At 41.8% G+C, this 12193-nt stretch overlaps 1 protein-coding gene across 1 annotated transcript in view; it reads left to right on the top strand.

Annotated features, from left to right (window-relative positions):
- Window positions 1-12193, top strand: part of IPCEF1 (interaction protein for cytohesin exchange factors 1) — a 52887-nt gene that overhangs the window by 8269 nt on the left and 32425 nt on the right. Inside the window, exons 3-4 of the mRNA XM_069955381.1 lie at window positions 7661-7697; window positions 8085-8254. Of these exons, the coding sequence (XP_069811482.1) occupies window positions 7661-7697; window positions 8085-8254 (207 nt within the window). The remainder of the gene's footprint in view (window positions 1-7660; window positions 7698-8084; window positions 8255-12193) is intronic.

The raw sequence follows: 12193 nt of genomic DNA, 5'->3' as shown, positions 1-12193 counted from the left end.
TGTGGATGGAAAGAAAAACTAATGGAAGGCAGCAGCTTTTGTTTTAGTAGCTGGTAAATCTGAATTAAAGGGGTACTCCAGCTAAAATAATTTTCTTTCAAATCATCTGGTGTCAAAAAAATGAAATATAGATTTGGTGACTGACATATCACTTGCAGCCCCGGCATGATCATTAATGATCAATTTATCTTGGAAAAACCCTTTAAGGCAATCCCTATGACAGATGTAAGAAGAGTACAGAAGAGCACGGCTACATGTTAGAGCATGACATTTTTTAAACGTTTCATTTTCTCAGTAATTTCACCATTTTGTGCATATGTTAAATCATTTGGTCTGCATTATAAAAATGACTGATGTAGGAAGCATAATAACATTTCAGCAGCCGTTTTTCTTAAAGTGACGTCTTCTGATTTAATCTGATGTAATTGTTTTATCCTCACGTATATTATGTTGGAAAAGGGGGAAAAAAATCAATTTTACAGTTCCGATTAGCTCTCAAATGAAGGGAGACAGGTGTAATTATATCTGGTTGTACCATCAATTATCCGAAAGACATAACGCTATAGTACAAGCTAACACAATACTATGGACTTTGTAAACAACCATTATAAAACGATGGATCCACATTATTCACTTCTCTAAGGTATCTATAGCAGTTAGCTGAAAAAATACTAAAAATGTTTTAAAAGGGGTCCATGTGCCTTAAAGTGACTCTGTACCGGCACCTTGCTGCCCCTAACCGCCGACACAGCAATGTAGAGCTCCTCACGCTGTGCCTGGCTCGGGGGTCGGCCCGTCTCCTGGTGCCAGTATTTAGAAGATAAATTACTTTTATCAATGTGGAGCTGGCAGTCAAACTGGCGTGGCCTATAGCATCAGTGCCCCAGGCCTGCGGTGCCTCTCTCCCAGATTCCCTTCACTGGGCTGGATGGAAGCAGGTAGAGAGGCCTAGGGCACTGATGTTATAGGCCACGCCAGGTTAACCGCCTGCCCCGCTGCATTAATAAAAATTGTTTTCCTTCTAAATACCGTGAGACAGGCCGGGAACCGGGAACAGCGTGAGTACCTCTACAATATGGTGCCGGCGGTCCGCGGGGCGGCAAGGTGCAGGTATGGAGTGACTTTAAAATACAAAATAAGGAATACTTATCTGGTCTGCCATTTGGCTGGTGCCTGGACCCCTTCTGCTTCCTGATGATGATGATGATGATAATGCACAGGATCCTGAGCTCGGGGAACAATATTATCATAGATAAACACATAAGTAGGTGGCGGTCGGTCCGTGCAGTGAGGGGCCAGGGAACACCGCAGCTCATACAAGGACCTAACTTACATATCTGTATCTGTATATAATCTGTATATTCTTGTATGTACGAACCTGCTATTAGTTCTCCATAGACTGATGATGGAGTGAGTGCACAAGTATATGACTCCAAACGCTATTTTAGGGACCATTCACACTACGGAATCGGTGGCAAAATTCTGTGCAAAACCCACATGCGCAAACTCGGTGCCGGATCCTGCCTGCTATCTGTTTGAAGACATGTCAATTCTTTGAGCGGAGAGGCGAGGAGAGTGGAGAGGCGAGGAGAGTGGAGAGGTGCGGAGAGCGGGGAGGTGCGGTGAGCGGATAGGCGAGGAGAGTGGAGAGGCGGGGAGAGCATAGAGGTCCGGAGAGCGGGGAGGTGTGGTGAGCGGAGAGGAGAGTGGAGAGGCGGGGAGAGCATAGAGGTGCGGAGAGTGGGGAGGTGTGGTGAGCGGAGAGGCGAGGAGAGTGGAGAGGCGGGGAGAGCATAGAGGTGCGGAGAGCGAAGAGGCAAGGAGAGTGGAGAGGCGGGGAGAGCATAGAGGTGCGGAGAGCGGGGAGGTGTGGTAAGCGGAGAGGCGAGGAGAGTGGAGAGGCGGGGAGAGCATAGAGGTGCGGAGAGCGAAGAGGTGTGGTGAGCGGAGAGGCGGGGAGAGCATAGAGGTGCGGAGAGCGGGGAGGTGTGGTGAGCGGAGAGGCGAGGAGAGTGGAGAGGCAGGGAGAGCATAGAGGTGTGGAGAGCGGGGAGGTGTGGTGAGCGGAGAGGTGAGGAGAGTAGAGAGGCGGGGAGAGCATAGAGGTGCGGAGAGCATAGAGGTGCGGAGAGCGGGGAGGTGTGGTGAGCGGAGAGGCGGGGAGAGCATAGAGGTGCGGAGAGCATAGAGGTGCGGAGAGCGGAGAGGCGAGGAGAGTGGAGAGGCGGGGAGAGCATAGAGGTGCGGAGAGCGGGGAGGTGTGGTGAGCGGAGAGGCGGGGAGAGCATAGAGGTGCGGAGAGCGGGGAGGTGTGGTCAGAGCCGGCTCCAGCTTTTTGTGGGCCCTTGGGCGACAGAGCCTCGGCGGGCCCCTTTGAGGAGCAAATCATGGAGAGACAGGCGAGGAAAGATTTGCAGCAGAAGAAACATGCGGCTGCTGCATATCTTTCTCCTCCTGTATCTCCTGATCTCTGCAGTAGTCAGGACTCTGGAGGAGTCAGACCCAGTCACAGGATTATATATATATATCATGCTGGTGCTGCTAGTTCTCTAGTATACAGCTCCTTCTGTGTGTGTGTGTGTGTGTGTGTGTGTATATACATACACACACACAGAGCAGGAGCTGTATACTAGAGAACTAGCAGCACCAGCATTATATATATATATATATATATATATTTATTTATAATATGAACATGGTGAGACCTCTAGTACTCCTATATACAGGCCCTGCAGTGATATACAGTGTGTGTGTATATGTATATATATATATATATATATATATATATATATATATATATATATACACACACACTGTATATCACTGCAGGGCCTGAATATAGGAGAACTAGAGGTCTCACCATGTTCATATAATAGATAGGAGATAGGGAAATAGATAGATAGATAGATAGATAGGAGATAGGGAAATAGATAGATAGATAGATAGATAGATAGATAGGAGATAGATAGATAGATAGATAGATAGATAGATAGATAGATAGATAGATAGATAGATACAGATATCTAGTTGTTTTGTGTATAGAGGTCCTGCTGTAATATATATATATATATATATATACTGCTGTAATAGATATATATATATATTACAGCAGGATCTCTATACACAAAACAAGTAGAAGAACCAGCACATACAGGACACTTAGTTTGCAGAGCCTACCTGCTGCCCTCTATCAGGTCATGTGTCCGATCACATGACCCGTGACATCATCAAAGGTCCTTCAGACTCAAAGGTCCTCTTTCCTACTCGGCTGTAGGGAAGATTTGTGATGGAAGACAGGTGCTCGGGGGCCCCAGTATGGATCGGCGGGCCCCTAACTGTCACATGCGGCCTCTAGGGGCCCAGTCCCCTTTGTTACTACACTTTTTTTTCTTTTTTACGAACAAAAAAAATGTAGTAACAAACGGGAGTGGGCCCCTAGAGGAGCTGGGGGCCCCGGCATTTGCCCTACTTAGCCGGGTGCTGACGCCGGCCCTGGGTGTGGTGAGCGGAGAGGCGAGGAGAGTGGAGGTGTGCGAGCCCTCCCATTCGCGCGGGGGTTCCACATGGAATTTTGACATTTTTTGGCCTCAAAATGGTCAAACGAACAACAACAAAAAAAACGGTGTGAACCTAGTTTCAATCAAAAAAAAAAATCATAAAAAAAAAATTAAATAATATTAACAATTATGATACTAATAAAAACTGGAGATTGTGGCTTAAAAAATGACACCCCAACCAGCCCTGTAGGGGGGAAAATAAAAATGCTATTGAGCTTGGAAGGCAAGGAGAAAAAAAAAAAAAAAAAATAGCCTGCGATAGTTCTCACAAAAAAAAAAAAAAGAAAAAAATAATAATAATTCTTTTCAATCAACCAGTGCCAGAAAGTGCCAAAAATGTGAATTTTTTTTTTCTATGAAAAAGTATCTAGTCTTCCAGTACATATCAGCTGCTGTATGTCCTGCAGGAAATAGTGTATTCTTTCCAATCTGGCGAGCAGGATAGTTTCTCTAAGGGGATTTGCTACTAATCTGGAAAGTTTCAGAGGTGGCAGCAGACTGGAAAGAATACACCACTTCCTGCAGGACACACAGCAGCTGATAAGTACTGGACGGCTTGAGATTTTTGTAATAGAAGTAAATTACAAATCTCTGGCACCAATTGATTGGAAATAATTTTTTACTTTTATTTTTTGCTGAACTACCCCTTTAAGGGGTTAAGAGGGCCCAGGCACAAGCAATCTTCTATTGTAATATAAAGAGCTAAGAAAAAAAAAACACAGCTGCTAGAGGTAGCAATTCATAATAAAGTGTATATTTCTTTCAGTTCAATAGGATTTATATACTTTCTTATGGATTGATAACTCTAGTTTTTTGTAAGTGTTTAACATTTAGTCATGTGGAAACCCATGAAATAAACTGAACGCTAAACCCTAGTATGCATGAGTGCCAGTGCAGGTGGCAGGGCGGACGCTTATGTCAATGGGATTTCTACCTCCACCTGCATTCCCCCAGAGCTGAGAGCCGCTATTGATGTGGTTCTCAGCTGGAACATACACAGTTTGTGACCTCAGCTTGCCTAACAGAGCATATAAGCAGGAGGTTGTGTGTAACAGTCAACTGTATGTATGTATGTATATATATATATATATATATATATATATATATTTCAAATCAACTGGTTTCAGAAAGTTATATAGATTTGTAATTTACATCTATTTAAAAATCTCCAGTCTTCCAGTACTTATCAGCTGCTGAATGTCCTACAGGAAATGGTGTGTTCTTTCCAGTCTTTCACAGTGCTCTCTGCTGCCACCTCTGTCCATGTCAGGAACTGTCCAGGGTAGCAGCAAGTCCCCACAGAAAAACTCTTCCAGATAGTTCCTGACATGGACAGAGGTGGCAGCAGAGAGCACTGTGTCAGACTGGAAAGAATACACCACTTCCTGCAGGATATAAAAATCTATATAATTTTCTGTAACCAGTTGATTTGAAAATAAAAAAGCTGGAGTGCCCCTTTAACAAGCTCATCATCCTTTTGGAATTCTCTTTTTTTTATTTACTTTTCACTTTTTTTTAGGGAAGTTAAATTGACTTGTGGCTTATTGGTATGAAAGTCTCTGTATTAGTGAATCTAATGTTACAGTTTAAAGGGATTTTTCAGGCTAGGAGGTATTTTAGCTATTGTCTCCTGGTACAGTGGAAATAAGAAAGCAGCTCTATTCACCTGCTGCCGTCTTCTTTCTTTTTTATATGACATTTCATTTTGGCAGGGGAGGCCCACTCAGCCCAAACTAAACATTCCAAGCATTAAAGGGGAACACCAGATAAGAAAGATTTAACCTTGTTCATTCCCCACCAATAATCTTAGCTTGTGTGTAATAGGTTTCTATTACATGAATTGGGCCATTTGTCTGCAGCACATCCTGATTCTGAAAATCCTCACTTTCTGCTCCGCTCTGTCGCCCCTACTCTGTCTTCCCCCTCCCTTCTGAGACAGAGGTCATGTGATCTCTGTCTCTTCTGTTACCAGGCAAGCAGTAACACCTCATCTGTACCTTGCCCACCACTGGCATCACACAGTGATCACCTGGCCCTAGGCGGGGAAACAACAGCCTCTCCTGAGACGTATAGGGGAAAGGAGACACTGTTGTTTCATCTAGATAGATAGATAGATAGAAGATAGATGATAGATAGATAGATAGATAGATAGGAGATAGATGATAGATAGATAGATAGATAGATAGATAGGAGATAGATAGATAGATAGATAGATAGATAGATAGATACTGTGCTAAGTAGAAGCAGATGGAACCATTGGTGTGCGGATACTACAAGACAGGGGTGGGTACCCAGCAGTTGGCTCTGATGTGCAATGCATGCTGGGAGATGTAGTTTCCCAGCTGGGTGCCCTGATATAAAACTTGGACTATTTGTGTCAAAATTGTAAATCCGGGGCTAGGAGCAGCGTAGACAAGCATGAAGGGTGTCCAATAATTGGTTGTGGTATCGGTGAGTGCACCTATATACCTTTTGAGCATTTTATTTTTTCATGGGATCACTGGAGTTCCCCCTTAAAGAGTGAAAGGTGTCAGAGCATCAGATTGGCAGAGTGAGGCAGGGGAGTACAGCTGCTTTTATATTTCACTGCATCAGGCATTTGCTAAAAGAACCTCCCAGCCAACAAGACCCCTTTAAATAAATTTACTACTATAAAGACTTTCATAGCAATAAGCAACACGTCAGATCGATAGGAGATAGATAGATAGATAATAGATAGATAGACTGACATGTAGATGGATAGATAGATAGATAGATATAGATAAATAGATAGATAAATAGATAGATAGGAGATAGATAGATAGATAGATATTTCAACGAATTTCCTGCAGCACAATTTGTAGTGAAAAATTCAGTGAAATTTATTTAATCTCAAGGTAGAAAAACATGAGTGCAGCACAGCAAAATTATATACAGGTATGATGCAACGTTTCGGTGACCTCCGTCACCCTTTTCAAATGTCGCATCATACCTGTATATAATTTTGCTGTGCTGCACTCATGTTTTTCTACCTTGAGATTAAATAAATTTCACTGAATTTTTCACTACAAATTGTGCTGCAGGAAATTCGTTGAAATAGCTAATTTTGTACTTCGGTCAAGTACGTTCCTGCTGGCACAGAGTATTCACTAACAGGAGGTAGTGCCGCTAGTATATTGTTGGACTAGATAGATAGATAGATAGATAGAGAGATAGATAGGAGATAGATAGATAGATAGGAGATAGATAGGAGATAGATAGATAGAGAGATAGATAAGAGATAGATAGATAGGAGATAGATAGATAGGAGATAGATAGGAGATAGATAGATAGATAGATAGATAGATAGATAGATAGATAGATAGATAGATAGGAGATAGATAGATAGATAGATAGATAGATAGATAGGAGATAGATAGATAGGAGATAGATAGATAGATAGATAGATAGGAGATAGATAGATAGATAGATAGGAGATAGATAGATAGATAGATAGATAGATAGGAGATAGAGAGAGAGATAGATAGGAGATAGAGAGATAGATAGATAGATAGGAGATAGATAGATAGATAGGAGATAGATAGATAGGAGATAGATAGATAGATAGATAGATAGATAGATAGATAGATAGATAGATAGATAGATAGATAGGAGATAGATAGGAGATAGATAGGAGATAGATAGGAGATAGATAGGAGATAGATAGGAGATAGATAGATAGATGATAGATAGATAGATAGATAGATAGATAGATAGATAGATAGGAGATAGATAGATAGATAGATAGATAGGAGATAGATAGATTCTAGGATCTTACAGAACACTCCGCCCATCTTTTATTCTTTTATTACCTAGAAGTAAACATAAAACTTGATGGATTTTATGGCAAATCAACTTCTCATTAAAATGTCAGCACTGCGAGCGCCTGATTCATCAGGAAAGAGAACTGATCTGCAAGTGAAGCATTTCAGTGGAGCTTCCTCATTTGCGGGTGGCCGTGTGTGTGCAGTGTATAGACTGTCCTCCTCACAGACCCTCCTTTTCTTCTAACTCCAGCCTCTTCCATAACAAGCACAATAAGAAATTTCCTCTCCATCTCGCTTTCCTCTGTCCGTTTCCTGCAGGTTTCCTTGCGGTCAAAGCAAAAGAAGAAATCTCGAGGTAAGCTCCAGCCGGGCTACGTTCTCATTTGGATAGAATATGGATTTGCCATTGACTAGTTTGGAGCTTTGTATAGACGTAGCTATAGATTAAGAACAAAAAAGAAAAGTACTGGCTTATCTGGAGCAGTTCTATCTGTTAGGGACTGTTAGCATTTCCTAAGTGTTCTGTATATGTCATGTTTGTACTGTGATCACCATAGCAATAAAATAGTGTTATAATGAATAGAAGGACTTGCAGATTGTAGGGTTGATGGTCATATAAACCCAGCGTAGTGTCGGGAATATAGAAGTAGGTTCTGGCATTTTATACCCTGCTAATATCTGTATCCGATTGTTGCATAGGTCTGTATTGCTAAAAATATTATCGTCTTTATTTATCGTACAGTTAGTATATTTAAAATGAGCCGAAGAAGGATCTCCTGCAAAGAATTAGGAAACGCCGATTGTCAAGGATGGCTGTATAAGAAGAAGGAAAAATCATTCCTTGGCAACAAGTGGAAAAAGATTTGGGCAGTTCTGAAGGGTTCGTGTTTGTATTGGTATACTGGTCAGATGGTAAGTGCTCATGTTTACTATCTCCATTTGTTATGTTTGTCCAGGTTTGGCTTAAAGGGAACCTGTCACCAAGACAATGCTATCTAATCCATCGCCATCATGTTATAGAGCAGGAAGAGCTGAGCAGATTGATATATAACTTTGTGGGAAAAGAGTCAGTATAACTTGTAACTTGTTGATTGAAATCCCTGATCATTCTTTGTTAAGGAGTCAAGTGGGCGGTGTCATTCAATGGCCTGGACTCTTAAGCATGAAAAGATCAATAAATTACAAATTATACTGAAACTTTTCCCACAAAGAGATATATCAATCCGCTCAGCTCCTTCTGCTCTATAACATGATGCCGATAGCTTAGGTAGCATTTTCATGGTGACAGGTTCCCTTTAAGGTGCCTGTTTTTTTATATTGTTAGCATTACTCTATGGTTATTTAATCTTTGTCACTGACACATAGTATAGATGATGTTAGAATATATCAAGACAGAATATAACAGCACAGGAAGATACAGACAGTACGGTGCCCGCCTCACCAGACTGGACCCAGGTCCGATTTCACAAATAAAAATACAATATCCAAGATGGCGGCAAAGATTCCGGAGCTTCTACTGCGCATGTGTCACCTGTCCCTCTGACTTACATCATTGGATATGTGACACATGCCGAAGAAGCTCAGGTCGTTGTTTGTAGTCTCTAGGAAGTCGCCATTATGCAAAGGGGTAGCGCCATTGCTGGTAATTATAGATTATTTTCTTTGAATAATATTGTATCAATTATAGTGCACGCTAAACCGCTCAGGTTACCAAAAATACAAAGAATTTTTATCAATTAAAAAAACAATACACAAAATATATGTATGCATGATGGTCCGCAGAACATTAAACTGACAGAACATTGACAGAGGCTGACAAACGTGGACTGCTACTATAAGGCCATGTGCAGACCTTGTAGGAGACCGGAACGGCCGGTCTCAGAAAAGATCATCCCAGCCAGTACTGCAGTACCGGCCAGATGATCTTTAGTGCCGCAGAGTTCTGATGCGGGCACATCTGTACGCGCCTGCATCAGAACTCCCCACTATGGAGCGTGCGGCCAGAGCCGTTTGCTCCACAGTGTGCACTGACAGGGTTTTCTGTGGCCGCTATTCAATGAATAGCGGCCGCAGAAAACTGACATGTCAGTTTCTCGCGGCGCCGCTAAGGATCCTGGCCGAAGTGTATACTATGTGTATACACTCTGGCCGGGATTCCATCGGCGGCAATGTTACGTATATTTTCAGAATAATCACGGCCATTGTTGCAATCGGCAACAATGGCCGTAGTTTTAAGAAAAATATATACGTAGTGTGAACATAGCCTAATTCTGCATTATATCTGAATCCAGTGCAAGTGCCATGAATGCATGGCAACAGGAAACACTCCATAATAACATATATATATATATATATATATATATATATATATATATATATATATATATATGTGTGTGTTATCAGTGAGTGTTTCCTGTTACCATGTATTTTAGTAGCAGTCCACGTTTGTCAGCCTCCCGTGTGTTCTTTTGGTGTTTTTAATGTTCTGTCAGTTGCAGATCATCATGCATACATTTATTTAGTGTATTTTTTGTGTTTTTGGTAATTTGAGTGGTTCAGCGTTTTTTTGTATTGGTAGAGTCCGAATGTTCGGCATTTGATTTGAATACCGGTGGCTTAAGAAGTTGGATGCAGCCCTAGGGAGTCTGGGAAAACTTAAATACAGCCTATGGCCTATGGCTGTATCTATACTTTCCAGGACTCCCTAGGGCTGCGCCATCGGTAATCAAATGCAGAAAAATTGCACTTGAGATGAGTTGCGCTCATCTCTGTTTTTAGCCAATTAACAGGATTCTTGTAATGTTTCATATGTCCCTTGGTTCAATATTTTTTTTTTTTTTTTTTATATACACTTTGGATTTATTATGCACTTACCTGTACGTGACTTTGTATATAATATCCTCTTTGCACGCTTAACTATATGTAAAACAAAGGATATTGATTTTTTTGGCACCCCTGTTTGTAATGCGCACGTATCTGATGATACCCTTCACCTGTGTCTGAATGTCTGCTGTGGCATATATTCTTCATATTCTTTATGCTTTAGAAAGTCCAAAACGTTGCATCTAGGGGGAAAAAAACGTTGCATCGGGGGGCGATAAACATTGCAGCTGGAGGCAAAAAACGCTGCAACTGGGGGCAATAAACGTTGCATCGGGGGGCAAAAAACGTTGCATCGGGGGGCAATAAACGTTGCATCGGGGGGCAATAAACATTGCATCGGGGGCCATAAACGTTGCATCTGGGGGCAAAAATGCTGTATCTGGGGGCAAAAACGCTGTATCTGGGGGTCATAAACGTTGCATCGGGGGGGCAATAAATGTTGCATCTGGGGCCAATAAATGTCGCATCTGGGGGCAATAAACGTCTTATCTGGGGTAATAAATGTCGCATCTGGGGGCCAATAAATGTCGCATCTGGGGGCAATAAACGTCTTATCTGGGGGCAATAAACGTCTTATATTTAAATAAGCGCTGCGGAATCTGTTGGCGCTATACAAATAAATATTATTATTATTATTATCTGGGGGCAATAAACGTCTTATCTGGGGTAATAAATGTCGCATCTTGGGCCAATAAATGTCACATCTGGGGGCAATAAATGTCGCCATTCAAAAAAAACCATTGCCGTCTCATATTTAGTTTTTTTGAGGTTCGCATAAGTCCTGTATGTGCATACTATGGCAGAAACTTTTTGAAAGCTTTTTGTTCTTTACTTTTTTATATTTGTTCTATCTAAGAAAGCAATGGTAGAATAGATGTTGGCGTTAGTTACTGACATCGTCTCGCCCATGCCTCCTGTCAGAGCAGAACATGGCTCTTTTACATTGGGACCTTCTGGTATATTGTTTTCTGTTTTTGTGCTCATCTGCCTGTAGGTCCAGTAAAGTCTTTGATAATAAAATAGAGGATGTATTTTTGAGGCTGTATCCTATATTGCATGTTCTGTTGCATAATCACCATTTAGGTTTCGTTTTCTTCCTCTATATATTTTGCGGTTGCCATTCCAGAGCAGACTTGAATGCTATTAGGGCAAATCCCCATAGAAAACCTCTCCTGCTGTGGACAGTTCCTGCCATGGACAGAGGTGGCAGCAGAGAGCACTGTGTCAGACTGGAAAGAATACACAATATGTTTTATATATCTTCCCCAGTATCTGGATTTTTTTAGAGTTTCTTTAGGAATGGGACATCTCATTGGATCATGTATTTCTCTGCATAGATGGCTCTAAACTAAAGGGAAATGATCAGAGACATATGACGGATAAACTCATTATAGAAACCCTTTAACAAAGCCGGCCGTGCTTATCTCTGTTCTGTAACAGGGTCTGGCTTTTGTTAAAGGAAGAACATAGACTCGGTATCAGTTTCAGACAGGAGATTGAAATGGAAAGATTCTGTTGTCCTGAGATAGACGATAATCACTTGCCGCAAGCGCCATTGTAACTGCAATACTAATACAATGGGGAAAGGAGAGATTTCCAAAGTTTGGAAAGTTTTAGGCTTTGATCAGGTGGAATCCCTGTATCACAATAATTTGTTTAAAAAAAGGGGGGTGGTGGATAGTACCCTGTTTTCCCGAAAAAAAAACCATCAGCTGAAAATAAGAGTTAGTAGCGAATTTGGTAAATTGCTAAATATAAGGCCTCCCCCGAAAGTTTGGAAGCATACCTGGCGAACAGAACACCAGGGCATGCAGCTGGGATTCTTTTTAGCCCGCCCCCATTGTCCCCTACCTTCACCATCCAATGCAGAGCAGCTGCATGCAGGACATGAAGACAGCCACCTTTCACCAACCCCGATGTTCCCTTCTGCTGCTGTCACTTGTAATTGTGCCCATAGGAGATACTACA

Source organism: Dendropsophus ebraccatus, chromosome 15 (genome assembly GCF_027789765.1).
Source record: "Dendropsophus ebraccatus isolate aDenEbr1 chromosome 15, aDenEbr1.pat, whole genome shotgun sequence".
Lineage (NCBI taxonomy): Eukaryota > Metazoa > Chordata > Amphibia > Anura > Hylidae > Dendropsophus > Dendropsophus ebraccatus.
This window is presented reverse-complemented; position numbering and strand designations above follow the sequence as displayed.